The sequence below is a fragment of the Anticarsia gemmatalis genome, chromosome 20 (assembly GCF_050436995.1).
Source record: "Anticarsia gemmatalis isolate Benzon Research Colony breed Stoneville strain chromosome 20, ilAntGemm2 primary, whole genome shotgun sequence".
Classification (NCBI taxonomy): domain Eukaryota; kingdom Metazoa; phylum Arthropoda; class Insecta; order Lepidoptera; family Erebidae; genus Anticarsia; species Anticarsia gemmatalis.
Window position 1 is genome coordinate 7,924,910 of NC_134764.1, and position 20,436 is coordinate 7,945,345.

Sequence of the window (20,436 nt, forward strand, 5' to 3'; positions counted from 1 at the left end):
TGGTAATCAGACAATATTTTGTAAATTAAAGACGAGTATTTACATCGATAATTACATTATGTAATAACTGATACTTCATTATATGTAAAATATTTAATCATTTGTTTACGTAATTTTCTTTGTCAACAGTTTTTTGGTATTTTACTTTATTTGAACTCGGAATCTTCATATCTTTTTCTTCTCTTACTTTTTTAAAATAGCTAATTGATTGGCCCGCTGCTGGGCCTCTCCTCTTTTCTTCTAAATTTCCCTGCCCCAAGCAATTGTTACGATGGCCCCGCAAAGCTAAATAATGTTGTATTAGTATTATCTAATTTATTTAATTTTTTATTTAATATTGGATTCGTCTTCATAACTTTTAAACTCTCGCGTTGCATGTTTAATGTATAATAGAATACGGGAATTAACGCGAACACGCATTTTACCTTAAATTGCCTAACGTTTCGGCGCAGGTTGCACTCGCCGTGGTCCCAGGCTGACTGTTTCTTCTGATTCTGATTCGTCTGCCATGTCGCCAATACAAAGCCAATAATATAACGTGTATTATTAATATATCAAAACGTCTCTCAAAAATATCGATACATACAATTTTCTACAAAGTTTAAAACATAAATCACGTCCACAGATTTCATAACAGGTCCTATTGTATTCAAAAATATATCTTTCACTTCTATTCGAATTCCATCTGTCGTTTCAATTTATTTGGTCACGTCGACTATTTCGAAAATTGCTTTCAAATTAGATATTAAGCTAGGTTCTTGTGTTATGCTCATCACGTAGAACTTTCGCCGGGAAAGCCTTATCCTCGACGTAAGTTTCTTATGTATTTGTAACTGTCGCAGGCTGTTGCCCAATCTCGTGATACATGCTGAGTTCTAATTAGATTCAATGAAAGTTTGCAATTGAATGACGATTACCGTTTTATCTTTCCAAGCCAACAATTTGACAACACAAATTGTTGACAATTATGAAATCGTTAATTTTTGGCCGATTTATTCTGTCTAATAAACACTCAACCATAATATTATCTTTCTTAAATTCTCTCCAACCAGCGATTAAACGTAGTTTTCAATGCGTAAAGACCACTTTTGTTTGCACTGACCTGCGTTAATGGCTACCCCACAAACGTCGCCTAATTGACTAATAATTTTTCAGTGAATGCAACTAGAACCCTAAATTATGTGTCTCTTTAAAAAACCTTCTGTACCGTCATTGTCATCCAACTTTCTACTAATATCATAAATGCGAAAGTTTGTGATGATTAATGATTTTTTGTACAATTTGGTACAAATAGGATACTTTTTACCCCGAAAAATCTTTTGACGCCAACGAAGTCGCGAGCAGAACCTAGTTTATCATAATGAAGAACTGACTTTAAAGCAGCAATTTCCACTGCAACTGTATAACGGCTCTCACGTACTCGCATCAACGGTACCTCTAGTTAAATAGTCAAATATTCACATATTTCATGATCGCGTGCACGCCAAGTATGCCGGCGGTGCCGTCACTGCCGAGACGCCGAGTTCCGTAGTTAATCAGTTCTTTCCGTTTGCATTTGAACTTTATATGATGTATTTTTCTTTACACCTACTTGTATGAAGATTAACGTTGTTGAGCGTTTTTTAAAATAGCCATATATTTGCCGTCTATGAAATCAGTTCAAAGTAGGATCTAGTTAACTAGTTTTCTCGTAACAAAAAAAGTGGTTTTTCTCATGATAAAATCAATAACCAATTAACCAATCTCTGTTTACTAATATTATAAATCAGATAATGTTACAAGGTAAATTGATTCAATATTTCATATTATAAATGCGAAAATTTTAAAGTTTGGATGGATGTTTGTCACTCAATCACGCCAAAAATACTGAACGGATTTTGATAATAGAAATTGAAACAGCTACTCGATCTAAAGGTATAAAGGTTTATATAAATCACGAAAGATCGTTGAGTCTAGACAAGTATTATAAATGCAACTCACACGATACTAAAGCACTCTAGCTGGTGGAAGACAGTACAATGTGTCGTAAATATTATAGTTATTGTGAGAAATTATGCGCTTTTAGTGCATGTAATCGGTTAATGACATATAGATGGGTTTTGTAGACCAAGCCGTTGATTCTATAGTTTTATTTATTTTAACTGAAAGTTGAATTTATATGATCTTAATATTATTAGCAATGTCTGAAGATAATTTTATGTTGATATAGCACTTACTGCCTGTGCGACTCTGCTAAATTCAGCATTTTAAGGATTAATTTGTGAAATCGGTGCAGTAGTTTAGCTCTAAAATCGTAACAGACGGACGGATGGCACTTACATATAAGCATCGATTGTATTAAAACCCAATTAAACGTTTTTGACGAGTCACATATCAATGTTTTATGAAACGTTGACTTTTGTGCTGTGTTTTCAATAAAAGATCGTGTTACATAACACAAAAGTGTTGAATGAAATGATATCTCATCAAAAACTCAATTATTCTTAATGTTTAACATTACCGACTTATTGTACCGGAATTTAAATCACTCATCATTTATTTATACGATTTCATGAAAGCGTTGAAAATAATTCCAGTGTTTTCATCGGTTGTGTAAGATTATTGTTTTATTCACGAACTTCTTGTGATTTCGCCTTTGCTTGTTCGTTTGATGTTATTACTTGCGTGGTTTTATTTCATTTCTGTGAATCTTTTTCATGTTCAGTAAGTTTACTATTTGATTTATAGAACTTTACTCCGTATTTTATGTTTCCTAGTTTCCTATGACTTTATTTAACTTGCTCTTAAATTATGTCCTTTCTATTCAGTAATAAAATGGCTTTCGAAGACGTTTTAGTGGAATGTTATGAACAGTCAACAGAAACCTCTTTCCAATATTGGTATAATTAAGGCCTATGGCGAGCGATATATCAAAATTTCACAGCCTCATATAGAAATGTTCTCTCGCTTCACATATCGATTTCACTTTTTCACCAACAGTAATTATTTTTAAAAGTATATCAATCATTGTATATAATTATATTTGCGTTGCTTCTACGTCTCTTATATTATAAAGTATGCAATTAATATGAGCCTCTGTGTGTATTGTTTGTGAGGCTACTTCGAGAAAGTCTATTATCCACACAAAGCCAGTTTGATGTACTAATGATTGGCTTGTGTCAGTTACCTAAGGCTTTTTTTCAAACTTTTGTTATATTACTTCGTATGATTCATTGGTTTGAATTGGTTCATTTTGGTTGTTTTTAGGTCGTAGACCCCTTGCCTCCTGTGTAGGAGTTCCATTTTGTTTGATTGCTCTATTAGTTTGCTGTATAGATGCCATAAATCTTGTTGAAGGCAATTATTTCTGTTTTTCTTATTATTTATTATGTTACTGAATACTAAAGCTCTGATGTTACAAACTATGTTTTTTAACTATCCTTGTCTTCAGAATTCGATTTGATTAATTATGGCCTATGGCCTGGCTAAAAACTGTTTCGATTTGAGCGATTGATATTTTTTCTAGATAAGAGTGTGAAATATGATTTCTGAAGAGAGGCTCTATTGGGTGTATTGATAAATTTTACATGACATAATGATGTGTGTCAAACACTAATCTAAAGACAGTTTACATTATTTGTCGTTTAAATAAACAAGAATTTATATTATTCATCTGTGTATAAACTATAATTTACTCGTTTTCATATTTCCACTTTCGACACATCATGTACAAGTTTCGTAATAAATTCGCGTAAACGAAATAATAATTGTTGAGTGATTGCAAAACGTTGATTTTTACTTTAAAAGATTAATTGTGTTCTTAAGAAAAAGTGAGTGATTTACGTCAGGATCAGTGCGAACGTACAATTTGGTCAGTTTAAATTATAACTTGGTAATGTACTGTCATTGGGTACTTTCATTTTTGTTAAATTATCGTAGGATTTGTGAGGTAACAGTTATTTTAATATATTAGTATAACAGACCCAAATCTATCACATTTTCTAGTTTTAACTTTAAATAAAGGGTAACCTACATATATTTTCATTAGATTTTCGAAACCACATAACGATTCTTTTTTTTTGGTTTTAAATACATTAAAGATACAATAACAAGAACAAGATTATATAAACCAATTATAATTGGCTATTACTGTTAGAAACTGTGCGTAACTGTACACGATAATGACAAAGTTCGGATGTAATTGAGAAACGCAGGTGGGCGCACGTGCCCAACAAAGGACGCAGTACAAACTGGTGCAAAAGTGATATACGCTAAGATTTTAATTAAACTTTGTATAGCTTAGACACTCCCTTAAATTCTATGATGATATTGTATTTTAATAAAACTACCAGTTTTACAAACAGACTACCGAAATAACAGCAAACTAAAGTCGAAAAAAATGAATTTAGATTTTAACTGTATGAAAATCAAATACAAGATCGTTGTAGTTAATTCTTTCTGTTACCATATACCTGTAAAATTTTCTCTCCTTACTCCGAACAATATTTTCTATCTTGACTACTTATAAATGCGATGCTATATAATTTTCGATCAAGTTATAATATCAAGTAGTAATTATATTATAAACTATCTGTGAATGATAAAGATCTGTAATACTAATTGGAGCCTACACGATAATTAGTAATGCCTTTAAAGCTTATAGTAAACAGTTCGTAGATGCAATCGCCGACTGAAAAGTTGAAGTGAGAGTTGTAAATTATAATTTATCAAAGGTTGCACAAAGATCAGTGTAATTTTACTACACTTGTACAAAGTGAGAATTGCAGGGAAACTTGAAAGCCATCCCACCAGCCAACGTAGCCAGCTTGGCGACTAGAAATTACGCAGTTATTCAAATTAGTACCTCTTATTCACAATATCAGAGAATACTTATTTGAATTAGTAAAGGAAATCTTGAATCGTAACTATTGGTTTTAGATTACGCGAAAGTTGAGCTTTTATGATAACAGTTGTGGTATGGCAAACCTTGATTAATTCAACGCAATTTCAATTTACCAGGCCCAGTAAGTAAGAGTAACAGATAGGTTTTTATTCGGTCGTTATTATTTACGTAAGTACTTCTTTATTCTGCGTAGCCGCCAATCAGATTTTAACTCTCGATTAACAAAAACACACAAACAACGAATATAAACAAAAACCAAATACTAACAACTATTTGTAACGTACGGGAATCAAACCCGCAACGTGGCCCATAATATTAGAATACGGCGACTACTTTAATGACTAAATTCTTTCCCGTACTTTCGAATGAACTCAAACAAACTATTAGAACTTACATATTCATAGTCATTTGTCCATATTCAACTCGCGCGCGTTCTCCGAACGTACGTGTTGATATGCTGATGCGGTATCTCCAATGATGTGTGGCGGTGAGGTTTATGCTATCGCTGCTATCATACCGGAGATGTGATGATAGTACTGTCTAGTGCAGTTAGATCTGTTATCGGGAACCGTTATCTGTAAGATATTAATTTGTTTGATTTGTAGATTATGTGCGTTATCAAATGTGTGTTATGCAGATTGCATTTGCGCTGTAAAATTGTACTTCTAAATCAGTTTTAACTCAAAACCCTAGCTAATATATATTTTTATTTGCAATTATTTTCTTTACGATATGTACGTATGATTATTTAAGTATACTATGTTATTGTTTGTGTATATTCATTTATTTTATGTATAATTTCTCATAGTTAACGCCTATCACTAAACACTTATCTTAGGTCATAATTTCTTGCATTGAAAGTCTAGAAAAATGTATCGCAGTAACAAATAATTTATTATTCATTAATCATTTGAACTCAGTAACAAGCCTATTTGTTCAGGCAGTAAACTAAGGTAATTTTGACTGGGATGATGTAAAACCCGCTACCATGAATATTACGTGTACAAATCTCATAATACGTATTGTTTGTTATCGTGTTAAGTTACAACATTACTTGTTGGTGCAGTGTTACGGGATTGTGAGATAACTAATGCGTGATACTAGATTTACGCATGCGTTCCTCTTGCATGGCCATTTAGACTCTCTAGGGGGAATATTTTCTACCGCTATTGACAATCAATAACCAATGAAAAATCTATCAAGGCCCCTAGGGTTTATTTCTTGAACTATAATAAAAACAACAAAATAGGTAAAAAAAATGGCTAGTTTATTTAAGTGCGTCACAAAATAAGAAAAATAAAAAAAAATCTTTCTTAATTTGACCAATTATTCGAGTACCTACACTCACCATCCTTGTTAAAACGTATTGTAAATAATAATTGTGATTATATTTTGTGAAATAACAAATGTTTCTTTACATACATATATCTTAAATTCCATGCGGAAATAGCTGCAGAGAAAAAAAATAGATGTAAAAGATCTAAGCTATTTTGAAAAGTATTTCATTTGAGGTTTCGGATAACACAAGAACATTACAACGACAATAATTAATTACCCACATACTCTTACGTCCAGCGAAATCGAGGATAAAGAAAAGATATGCCGCCGCACAACTGGACGCTCGGTCGAAGAAATGATGACTTTCTAACAAACACCTTGTATTTGTTACTTTCCTGTGCCGTTTTCCCGGAGAAAGCTCGACGGGTAATGTGTGAGAACTGATGGGCGTATCGCTAGAGTTCCTACACTTCTATAACTCTTTGAAACTTTCCAGTTACATGCATGGCATTTTGTTCCCAGTCGTGTATAAATTACTTTGAATGTCTTGATGTTTCGGCACAAGTTAATAAAATCGTAGTTGTATGTTATTTAATATCACCCGGTTATATATTAGTCTCTTCAATTTGCTTGATGTTTTGGCACAGGGTTATAAAACCGTAGTTGTAAGGTAAACCTACTTAATTTTTTTGTCACCATCCTGTGGCTTTGTGGCCGAAGTGGCTATGCAGGTGTCGTGGGTTTGATTCTTGTATAGATATTTTCGAATGATATCTTATTCTGTGACTCCGCTCGTGCCTATGTTTGGTTCTGTGTTCATTTTTCTCTCAACAAAATATCTAAATTGATTCAGTAGTTTAGCCATAAAGGCGTAACAGACAGGCAGACAAACTTTCGTATTTCTGATATAAAAGTATGGATTTTTTTTATCAGTCTGAGACCGTCTATTAGAGTGTTTAAATTCAAATTGCCACTATTAAAACTATAAAAGATATTTATATTTTAGCAATCATAAAAACTACATGAGAAATATTCAAAGATCGATTTAATAGAATAAATTTATAAAACTTGCTAAAAGCTCACTCAAGTCTTCGTAAAATCGTTTCAAAATAATTAAGTTGTATAAAAACTTGATTCACATCCTGCATTCAAGTTTTTCATATTTATCTATATGAATATAAGTCTGTCTGTCTGTTTTATAGTTTTTATTGCGGTAGTACTGCTGAACCGGTTTTTATGTAAATGCAGTTACTTAGTTGAAATCCAGGTTCATAATCTGTTATTTTCAAAAATCAATCAATTAGGCTGAAAAAGAAGCGTGGGTTGAGATGCAGGGTTCAGCTACTCAAATATGAGTAGGAAGAAAACCTAAGTTGTTTGTCGCAGACACTATTTAACTTATTTTGAGAACTCTTACAGTAGTTAGAAATTACAGTATTCTGATACTTCTACTCATAAATTTTATATCGGTTGACAGAAAATCTTTTTCACACATTTGAAGTCGCGTGCAGAAGCTAGTTTTTATTAAAAAATATACAATTATTCGACAATTATTCGGCTGGACATCCTCGTTGTTTCTTGACATGGTTGAAATACAAGTTTAATTTGATATAATTAAGAACCTAGCTTGATGAATCACGAAGTTTGTTTCTGAATGTAAACACGATTTTTCTCTTGCGTTCGATAAACGTTAGTATTTTTATTTCATTAATTGTATTTATATGAATTTGTAAATTAAATAATTTACTTTATTTAGCCTTCTTCTTAACTTCTTTAGTTATTTATTTGATAATCAAATTATTCATTCAATTTGGTTGTATTTAATTGTAAAATTGCTGTAATTTGTTTATTTAAAACATAGATATTACTCTCATTACATCATAATGTTTTTGGAGGCCAGGTTAACAAATGTTTCTTAAAGTTACTTTATAATATATTTTTCCTATGAAGTTACTATAACTAAGGTTCAATTTATAGAATACACATATATGTATATCTTTCTGAGATTTTTCTTTATTATATGTAGCTGTAACTTCATTCAATAGGTTCTTAAAACGTTTTTGTGGTATTTCAGTAATCATCCAAATTATTCCAAATATGTTTCATTAACAAAAGTGCTATGATATTCCCAAAATAAGTTTATGAATAAGCTAACAATGCCCGAGTTAGACAAGACATAATTTTACCAACCATACATCCATACCAACTAACGAACATTTTACCCCTAGCAATAGTCTTGTATTATCATCATTGTATTCATATTTTACTTACAAACACACAGTTTACTCACAAACGGTGCAACCTAGTAACAGAGATGTGCACATAACTGCAACAGTTATTTGTCGCTACGTATATCACATTAACGCAGTTATAACACGTTACATAATGTTATATAATACACCGTGAATAATTGTACAGATTATCTTTTGAAATAACCCATTATCACCCACTGTTGGGTACAACACTTACTTTTTACGCTATTTTTCCGTATATTTTCATGTTTTATCTCTCTAGATAAATCTTTAGCCGTATTATTTAGTTAGGGAAATAGAAAATAGCATATTTTTTTTTACAATGGCAGAAAATTTGTAACACATTTTCCATCGCCATAAAATTTTGTGCAAGAAATGGTTCAAATGTATTTGACAGATTCTATTCCTTCAGTAAAGTTATCCAGTAAGACTATCTATCGAATGATCGCGCCAAGGTTTACTTAACCCACAGATCATTTACCGATCGGTGAGCGCAACTGGCTATGAGCTCTTTAATAAGCAATATGTTTACATTATCAGGTTACAAGTGTCCAAATGAATAAGGACATCAATTGTCTGACATTGATACCTCTTAACTAGTGATGCCACTCGATATTGTTCAATTATACTTGACACGAGAAGCAAAGTGCTTAAGAATGAAGTACGGTTTTAAGTACGTTCTCAATGACATTTACAGCTGAATTGAGTTTTTTTTATTAGTCTTTGAAGGTGATTGTGTTTTTTTACGAATATTCAGTTTTTGAACATTTTACCTAGAATTTAAAAATAAATATTGTGTAGCGCATGATTTCACAAGTTAGTAACTGGTTCTTGCTCACAGTTCATAAGAATGAATAAAACTTTAGCTGAATGTATGGATGAGCCTGAAAGAAGAGAAATTTTCCTATTTTCTGCCTACCACTATGGAAAAAAATGCGTTTATGTATGTACGTGAACTGTAGCTGTATTTTGCTACCCTGATTGTGTCTTAGTCGTTGCTGAATTTTGTTCATATCGTTTCAGCAACAGATCCCATACTATAGTTCAATTTATATCATTCAATACGATTCTAAACATGTTTACAAAACTTTATATATTTTTTCTTTTCTAATCAAATACATCGACTTTCACTTTTCAAAAACATAAAGACTGCCGCAAGTTTATTTCAATAAAGTATATGTAAAATGGTCTCTGAGCTGTATCAAGTGGTGTCAATCACTAGCTTCTATTGTGTTCAAATGTAGGTCGGAATCTATGAACGACCTCGCGACAATGACTCCAAATGAACCAATAAATTGTGAAGACGAAGCACAGATTTACGACCATTTATGACAATTTATTACTATGTTTAATAAAAAGATTGTGTAATACATCTTTATTTGTTGAGAATTTTAATGATTGATTTATTTTATTAGTTACTTGATGGATCTTTGTAAAATAATGACAAAGTATGATAATTTATTTGTTATTTATCTGCAACTACATAGTGCACATACTTGTGGCCCGTATAACATGTAGGAGTAGACCATTTTAATGGAAATTATTGACATGAAGAGTAATTGTTTGCAAACTACAAAAGTTAACATTGAGTATTAATTAGTTTTTCGTGGACTTGACCGTTTAACCAGATTTCTAACTTTAGAAACATTCATTCAAACTCTTCACTTTCCAATAAATACTGTTAAAGAGGATGATATATCATCTCACCCAAATTAATAAAAAATATTACAAAAACTACACAAGGTATCTAAAATGGCCCATTTTTCATTTTCTCAAACGGTTAAAAATGGCTAAAAAGTAGAGGAAAATTACGTTCATGTCATCGCTCTTAAGACTCCATTTAAAGACGTCGAATTGGCGAGTGATGGCCGATGGCCATATTGTTGCATAAATAAAATGACTTTCATTTCTTTAACGCACCGTGGCACAATCGTTGAACATGCGATTGCAAATTTTGCACAAATTATTAAACGTATGGTTATGTAAAGGGTTTACGTTAACCATTACTACTTTTCTTACTTTCATTATTTAACCATTTATGGCATGCATAGACCTCACATTTTACCGAAGGATATCGTGTCATAACCCAGGTAACTGGGTTGTGGAGGTCCGATAGACAGTCGCTAGAATTCAGCTGCATCCAGTGAGAATGGAAGCCGACTCCAACATTGTTGGAAGAAAAGCTAGGCTGATGATGATAGACCGTATATCTTACGTTAGGTTTGTAAAAGAGTATTAAGTATTGTATGTAAGGTGCGCGGGTGGCAGAGGCATTTAATAGGTATTTAGAATTCCTCAGCTCACTTAGGCAAAAGTACGGTTGTCTGCTAACTACGCCTACTTTTTATTGGACATACACCTTACTTCCAAGTATATTCTCGATAAATCGTGTATTACAAAGTTCTCCCTTAAGTTATCGGACTTTACCAACTATAGGCGCCTTATATTGTTTACTAAGAAAACATAATTGACTCTTAATTTAGAATCTTAATATCAGTGCCAACGTGACAATTCTCACATCTATATACTAATAGTTACATTAGTTAATGTATTGTATATTACACAATAAACATTGATCTTACCGTTGTGGAACTAACCGAGATAGAAGCTATCTATCTATTGTTTACGATTGTTGTGAACTTTATCTTACTATATTTGAGATGTTAATGTTCATAAATACGTCGTGAAGATGTCTTGTGTTTGTTTATTTTGTTGCGATATCTTAATAACTTTAGTAATATCTGTAAAATGTTATATTTGAACTTTACTTCCTAATGATTTTTCTTTGAATAAAGGCCACCCAGATAGCCAGAGGTCTCACAGAATTATAAGTATATGCTAATAACAATATTTATTAGAATTGCGATTAATAGGTAAAAACAAATCATACGTACAAATAAATAGACGGGCAAACTACTCCAAGCCTGGAGTAGCATTCTCTTAGAATTTTTCTAGAAATATTCAGGAATCGAAATGACAGTAATGGACTTTAAAGAAGCCTTCTCAGTCTTACAATGTTAAAGTTACTATTGAACAATTTAGCAACAAAACTGTTTATTAAATATTCTAAGACATTATTTTTCTTGTCAACAGATTATGTTTCGAGGAGGGGTGGTGGGTGAGCTGGACGCGCGTCGTGACGCGGCTCTCGCCCGCGTGCTCGTACGTCTGCAAGCGCGGGCCCGCGGGCTCCTCGCACGCCGCCGGGCCCAGCGCCTGCGCACGCAACACACGGCCGCACGGTGCGTGCAACGCAACGTACGCGCCTTCCTTGCTGTACGTGACTGGCCCTGGTGGCGACTCCTCGTCAGGGTCACGCCGTTACTGGCTGTCCATCGAACTGAACATCGACTCAAACAGGCTCAGGTATGTTGGAATTATTGAAGTTTGCTTTTTTCCAGTGCTGTATCATGACACGTTAAAGGTCGAAGAACTTTTGTTTATTAATCTCTACTTTTAATAGAGATTATCTCATCTTTGTGCGAGCTCTAAAGTAGTAGTGTCTATTTCGGAGAAGAAAAGACGTTTTACAGACTATTTAGCGTTGTTCCTTTCTCATGATCTAATGTGTCATAGCACGGCTCTTGAAATCTTTTAATCTAGTTTGAAGCAGTATTGTCTCTCTAAAGTTAAAGATTATGGAAACTGTGACCTAGTACTGACCGGATGCAAATGATAAACGATGTACAGTATAAAAATGCTCCAAGATTTTAATAAAAAGTTACCGCGGTTAACCAGCAAATGTGATACAAGCTCATCATCTCAGCCGGGAATCGTCCACTGCTGGACAAAGGCCTCCCCCATCGAGCGCCAATAGGACCGGTCCTGGGCCGCCCTCATCTATCGGACTCCGGCCACCCTTACCAGGCCTTATACAAGCTCATGCAACCATTATTATCAGCCAATATACAGGTGATACAGCTACCTACTTCGATGTACCTATTGTAAAAAGATATCTCAAAACATTTTAGTAGGTCTCTTACAACTACAAGCTTTAAACCAATATAGTTTGCTTATCGTAGTCATTTTAACTTAATTAATATATTACTCAGTACACAAACACATACATTTGTGCAGGCTCAAATAATAAACGCATTTTCTCACGCTACTAACAAAGATATACAATAACACATCTCCATTGGCGGTTATTTCTCAATGAATCGTTATCAATGCAGTTCAACAATACACTAAAATTGTCCTGTTGAATTGGTCAAAGGTTATCAAAAGCCCACACAATGCGACGGAGATTTCCTGCTTACATTCGTCTTGTATGAAGTGGGTCAATGACCAGCCGAGATTAACGGGCCACTGTGAAGTTGGGTAACAGAAGGTTTGATAAATACTTGTGATTTAAAATGTACATAATAAGGTACTTGACTATAGATGTACAGGTAAAATTGCTCCCAGATATTTCAGCTATATTCTTTATTCACTTTTAAAAATTATAACAAACAAAAACAATATAGTTACTTATCTTTTACAAGATACAAAAAAATACATTGCTTGTAAATTTGTTTTATGCCAGTATTTTGACATTTCATAAAGAGTAGCCGATTTGATTAGTTAATCAAATAGCATGTTCAGTTGGGATCCTGTGTCGATATTCTTAAAATTACACAAAATTCCGAAAATTCTAAAAAATTGCGAGCGCATCAATCTCAATTTGGTTGACTGTCATTTTCAGTGACCTTTGAAGTTTGCAGTGAAACTGAACACAATATGGAAATTGATGTTTTCTCTAATGTCGTGAGCGTCGATGTTTTACAGTAGGCAATACTTGGGACAAGAATCGTGACTCCATTAGGTGATTGTAATTGGGTCGATAAATTGAATAAACATGAACAATGTGAATTCGTCTCGTGTTTCCAGAATTTAGTACTTAAATTAAGTTTGTATTTTTTCGGATGATGCTGTGCCGTGACGAAAGTATCCGAAACCTTTTGACCTTTTTCTGTTTTTTACTTACAAAATGCTTTTGAAATAGACGTATTTGAAGGAATAACCTAAAACGCTTATATTACATTACGTGACTTAAAACATCGAACAACAGCCAGCCCAGTTTGTTAGACGGCTTTTATATATTGAGATCCCTATTTCTCTTCATTGTAAAAAAATACTTGTCGACACCCAATTGGGTAAGGTATTCCTCCAGGAATGAGGACGGAGTGAGGCCCTTAGTCCACCACCAAAATTGACCACCTCCCCTTACTCAAACGGGCAAAGAAATTAAAAATACATAGCCCTTAAAATTTTTCACCATCAAGATTATCTCATGAAAATATTAAATTGAACTACTGTTAATATCTTTACGATGTAACTAAATACATGTTACAATGTTTATTAAACACCAGGATGAGGAAGACCACTAGTTCCACGGTGCTAACGACACTGTAAATTATGTAGTATGACGTCACAATACACGATGTCTTGTAATAATGTTTGTATAAACGTGTATCAAGTACGAAGATTATTTAATTGTGGAGATCTGAGAGGTTTTAGAACGGTATTTTCTTTGTTTGGAGATAGCAGGTGAATTTTTACCTTTGAATGATTCACGATTTAAAATAATAATTTGTCTTTTGCACTTTTTATCAAACAAGTCTGAAAATTCTTAAATAGCCTGCATTTCAAAGCGTGTGCCATTTACAAGCCACAGTATAATTAATAACTTTCTGTGATGAGTTGAGGTTGTAAATTTGACCCAAAAACATTATGTCAAAAGCAGATATAAATCCTAAAATCACAATTTCGTCTTGATGTTAATAGTTGACTCAATTTACCTAGAAAATCACATAAAAATCTTACTGCAATAAGCAGTAATTCGCATTACTTATAGACTTTATATCCGATATAATATATAGTAATAAAAAGCTACACTAATTGAACATAAACATAGAGGCTGTAAAGTAATTAGCCTTTGCCTCGCTGAGGTCAAAGTTGACTACCATAAAAGGCAAACGTGTTGGAACCTAAGTACTAAACCCTTTAAAGAAAACTAGTATTTTCTATTTATCCTTTAGTTAATGGTTCTATAATTGTATATGTATTTTATATTTATATTTTCCACTACTACTGATAGCAAGTGATTGAAGAGATTGAAGTGATAGTCTACGCAAGGGTTCTAACTTCTAAGTTACACAATGAAACTTAAATATACCTAGAAAACTTTATATTATAATTATAAGACACCAATTTAGTTTTCTGTAGCAGGTCAAAGTTACTGTGTTCTTATCATAAAGTTGTACATACATATTTTTCCTAAAAAATATCCTTTGTTCTAAAAGATTTAGAAAGTACAAACAACTGCAGTCTAATAACAAATTATTAGATTTTTTATTCATATCCCATCCCTCGTTTGGGAAGAGACCCTTGCCCAGCATTGGGACAGTTATGGGTTATAAAAATAAATAAAATAAAACAGTTACTTAGTAATCAAAAATAAGTAGTCCGCACCTTGAAATTGACCCAAAAACAAACTGGACTTAAAAACAATTCGGCTAAAGGTGCATGAATACACCTGTACTTATTCCAAACTGCTCAAAAATTTATGAGATAAAAAGTAACATGAAATAAGCCTACAGTATGTTTGTAAATCTACCGGTCAAAGATAACATCGCCTCGGCTTACACGACAACCGTTGCAGTTACATTTGACACCTGTCTACAATTTGACACCTAACTGTTACACTTGTATGAGACAGTAAATCGTATGTGAAATGAAGTATCGTATGAGAAATGAAGTGTGTGTTATGCTTGTAAATTCAACGCGTTACTTCACTTGCTCTTGATTTGATTGGTATAAATGTGTTTTTGTATTGCTATCTTACGTTTTAGCTAAAAAAAAACAAATTCTATAGATTTATTTTATTATAAAAACTTCAATTTCTTTAACTAACTTATTGTTGCAAAACAATTGCAGTTAGGTTTTATTACATCAATTCTTGGAGGGTTCTTAAAAAATTGCACTAGTATTTGTGTTAACTTCCATTCAAATATGTTAATGAAAATTATACTAATACCAATGAAGATCTTATATTTTAGTTTTATAGTATACAATATTGTAAGTGATTAGAGTAGAATTATTAACCAGTCAACCTTTAGAAAATGCATAGATTATTTTACTCATAAACGTGGTTTGAACACGGATAGCTCTATATTTTGTCACTTTCACTCTACATCCAAACTATCCATGACTGATAAGGACACTGTTTTAGCTAATTCAAGCAAAGCAACTATTATTTAATAACTACTTCCCGTATTAAATAGAACAGAGTGTTTAAACGATTTCAAACGTTTAGTGTATAATCCGAGGCAACGGAAGCTGTTAGTATAAGAACAGGTTTCATATCCGCTTATCGTTATCACTGAGTGAATTGACACTTGTAAGCCAAGTATGTGTTAAGAGATTAATAGACTAGTTGATGGGAAAGTTATTTGTTTGTTACTTTAAATTGTTATGGATTTTAAATGTTGTAATATTTAAAATGTGAAGCTATGCAATTAACACAGTTGGCCGCCAGATATTATATAAATCAGTAACCCCCGGTTTCTGTGATATATTAAGCGGTAGTTTATCTATTTAATAAACTGCGTTTAAAATCATATAAAAAAACGCTTTTGAATAGATTAACTACCGCTTAATGTACTCAGAAACCGGGCTTAAAAGATGAGTTACATAGTATTCATAGTAGTAAAACTCCCTCCTGATTAGAAAATGTGGTATGAGAAGATGTTACGTCGACGTCGAGTTGCTAGTCTAAGGTTTAATGGCATGTAATCTATACTAATATAATAAAGCTGAAGAGTTTGTTTGTTTGATTGTTTGATTGTTTGTTTGTTTGTTTGTTTGTTTGAACGCGCTAATCTCAGGAACTACTAATCCGATTTGAAAAATTCTTTCAGTGTTAGATAGACCATTTATCGAGGAAGGTTATAGGCTATATATCATTACGCTACGACCAAAAGGAGCAGAGTAGCAGTAAAAAAGTTACAAAAACGGGAAATTTTTTGACCCAATCTCTCTTACGTGACGCAAGCGAAGTTGCGCGGGTCAGCTAGTAAATCATAATCATCATTACTTTGATAATAATAAGGAACTATCCCTACAAGCCTAATTTTCATCCTAGAAGATGGAGTATTCTTAAGTGTAGCGACACACCTACCGAGGAGCGAATGTGCGGCGATGAAAAGGCTACTGTATTATAGACTAGCTGACCCGCGCAACTTCGCTTGCGATTGAATTTCTTTTCTGAATTGAATTGAAATTCTTCCCCGTTTTGGTATCAATTTTTACTGGTACTCTGCTCCTATTGGTCGTAGCGTGATGATATATAGCCTATAGCCTTCCTCGATAAATGGACTATCTAACACTGAAATAATTTTTCAAATCGGTGCAGTAGTTCCTGAGATTAGCGCGTTCAAACAAACAATCAAACAGACAAACTCTTCAGCTTTATAATATTAGTATAGATAACAGCAAGCGTGTAGAGCATTCAGCGGTCGAATGCTGCGCAGGTGTGTCGCTATACTAAGTCTGTCGCAAATCAAATTTCCTACAACCGCAAACAAAAACAAATATTGCATCTAAAACGTAATAAGGTAGCTACAGTGATGGGGTTAGCGGGATATGTAAATTAACTATCCACAAGGGAATGCGGAAAGAGTGCGCGAATGAAGCCCGCGTTGGACGGCCATGTTTGATTGATTACATAATCATAAAAACGTTTCACAATATTCTGCCCGTGATCTCATCAATATCTTGTAAAGACCACACTCGTGTTGTTACTTCAGCATGTGGCAAATAATTCATTATATTTTGCGATTTATAATGTAATTAGGGCTCGCGACATGCGTTCAACAGATTTTTATTTTGATTGAATTATTTAAGGTCTTTTAAAATTAAATAAGTTTATTATTGTGCTATTAATTCAGTACTATCCCATAAAGAAGATTTTACCTGTTCTTATTGTACAGCTATATCTTTAGGAAATGATTTTAGCATCTTGAACGTTTCAAAGGAGATCTTGGCTCTCCTTTGAAACGTTCAAAGGATGGAAAGGAGGACAATGTTGTGGCATTTAATATTGAACAGTTTTTTATTTATGTATCCACATATACCAGGCATACGAACGCTGTAATATAATTTATCATGTGTCTATGCGTCGAAAGTACATAATGAAACTAAAAGCACCCAAGTGTGGTTTGATGTTGTCAACTCCAGGCAGTCGGCAGTTTTATATTAATTTATTCATCATCATTAAGAAACCTTTCATTTCACGTGATTAACAGCCTAGCGTTATTTATCGATGTAATCGCATTATGTATCTAGAATAGCGTTAATTGATTCTATAATAAGTGGAATGTTTTGTAATGGGATAATTATAACTAAATATGCAAATAGAAAAGGTTTTGCATAATGTTAGGCCTATTTCCCATGGATAGAGATTAGTAGATAATACAAAAGCTTTGCACATTTTTCAATGATAATTTGGTTGCATAAATGTGGGTAATATATTTTGAAAATACACCAAAACTTGACAAAAAATTATATGAATTTCATGCAACTTAATAGCCAATTTAATAAGCTATAAAAATCTTTAGTAGAACAAAGAAAATCCTAGGCCATTAAATTTAGCAAGTGCGGGCTTTCTTCTTGAGGTATGAGTGATGGTTTAGCTTCGACACATTGCTATAAAAATTGTTAGATATATTTTCCTTATGATGTCTGTTAATTCCATAACCGAAGTTCTTCACAAATATTCATAGTCTGGTAATAAAACTTCGATAAATATTAATCGCAGATTTCACTCTTGTCATTTAGTTGATTGACAGAGCCATTTCAATCAGGCTATGAATAACTTAGCGAAATATTATGGATTTTGCATTGATTAGTGAAATTAACAACATAATAATGTGCCTTTGATGTGGTCGGCGGAATATGTGATTGAGGTCTTGAATTTTGCTTCCTGGTAGGGCAAGATATTGCTCAATAGTCTTTCCTTTTAATATTTGATAGAAAGTAGGCTTGTTTCTAAATCCACCTATACAAATAATGTTTAGTGCCTTGATTTTGTCTACCCACTGTAGGGCATAATCCCCCTCGCGTTTACGCCAGCTAGCCATAATCTACTATATATATCATCATCAAGCTTCATACAATTTGTAAATATTCATCATTATATGCGTATATTCTGCTACTTTCAAGAATTCAGATTCAAACATCTGAATTAAAGTCAACCACTCTTTGAGCGTTGAATTGGCAAGAAAGTACAAACCCTAGTAAGTAATCTAGTAACACAAATACCACATTAAATCACTCTACTAGCTTCGGAATTGAGTAAAAAAACAAGAAATATTGTTCACGAGCCATCAAGCGCCCTTCATCCTGTACCGATGACGTTTTTCCTGCAATTTCCTGCATTCCCGTGATTTCCTGCACCCTGTACATAGTACAGAGTTTATCGTAACCGCATCGAGTGTTACTCGACCGTTCGTTTCGCGGTAAACGGTAATCGCCGGTGATTTCCGCGCGATTGCGCGCGAACGCGTGCCCAATAGTGCTGTACGGTGATGAAAGCAGGAAAATTTTAGTCGATATTTTGTTTATTTACGACGTCTTAAACAAAAAATATCCTGCTTGAATTGTTTTTCGAGCAAAACGATTAAATCGCTTAGTTTGATATTATTCACCAAGGGCTGATATTGCCAAAACTTTATTCGGGCACTAATTTTGAAGTCTTTGAAAAATGATGTGGTTATAATAATCTTTCAAATACGTAAATATCGAATAAAAATATCTATGTAGATGTGGCCAACACACATTTTAGAAGTTTAATACAATTTAGCTATATCTACTTCTACTACTTTTATTTCGGTAGGAGACTGGACAGTGGGACCATCCCGACTAAATTAATTAACTGCATCTTTACGATGAAAATATCAGCTGTTACAATCTAATACTAGAAACTATAAAATGACCAACTAGACGGCACAATATTGATGGCGACAATTAATTACACGGTGAACAGCATTACGGCAATTCAACACGTTTTAATTAATAGTTTTTGTTACACATCATAGCACGTGAATAGAATTATATTCAGTCAGAACAACCCTAATTAAGTCGACTAACTCGAGCCTAACGTCGGTGTCGCATCACTACGTGGGCTGCACACGAGATGCAGCCAATTATGGCGGCTCGTCTTAACGGCTAGACTTTTTACTTTGTGGTTTATTTTAACTATAAATATTAGAGATATTTATTATTATAAGTAGGAAGATATAAGCAGTTAGAATAAGTTAATTTATTAATGGTTAATTTACTAATGCGTTTGTTTAACAGTTAAATCTATTCAAATCAAATAATATTATATATTATCACGCCCAATGCAGGCAATGTTATAATATCGAACGTGGCAAAACTTTTCCCATATATTAGACAGGTTAATAAAATCCGACCCACTATAGAGAATAATATCTGGGGGCACGGAAGTGCCCCCGCAAGTCGAGCAAAAAAAAGCGGCACGGCCGTAACATCCTTTTCTCGAAGCAATTCGGGCTATTTTTGACACCCCTATAATTTCGTTGTGGATAAAACAAGAAGCCTGGATTTTCAGCAACTAATCAGTCATTGTATAAACACAGTATATTTAAAATTTCAGTCAATCTGAGCCAGTAGTTTAAGAATGACAACTTGTTAAAATTTTGAATTTTGTCACTCACTGATTCACTGACTCACTGACTCACCGATCATCAAAAGTCTAAGGTACTTCTAGCAGACTTAGAAGCTTAAAATTTAGAATACAAATAGGGTTTAGTGTCTTAATCATGGGAAAAATTTAATATTTTCTAATTTCGGTCCAGTTTTCTAAATACACCAACTGCAACAATAACTTTGTAATCCCATATAAATGTATAAGATTACAAGGTTACATTTGCAGTTAATGAATTATTATTACTGTAAAAAATAAAATAAATAGGTGTAAATAGGTACCTACTATATGAGGTATAACGGGAGGGGGTATAT

At 33.3% G+C, this 20,436-nt stretch overlaps 1 protein-coding gene across 2 annotated transcripts in view; it reads left to right on the plus strand.

Moving 5' to 3' along the window:
• Positions 1-20,436, plus strand: part of Mhcl (Myosin heavy chain-like) — a 285,346-nt gene that overhangs the window by 214,159 nt on the left and 50,751 nt on the right. For both annotated transcript variants that reach the window (XM_076127805.1, XM_076127806.1), the window contains one exon: positions 11,506-11,778. In XM_076127805.1, coding sequence (XP_075983920.1) covers positions 11,506-11,778 — 273 coding nt within the window. The remainder of the gene's footprint in view (positions 1-11,505; positions 11,779-20,436) is intronic.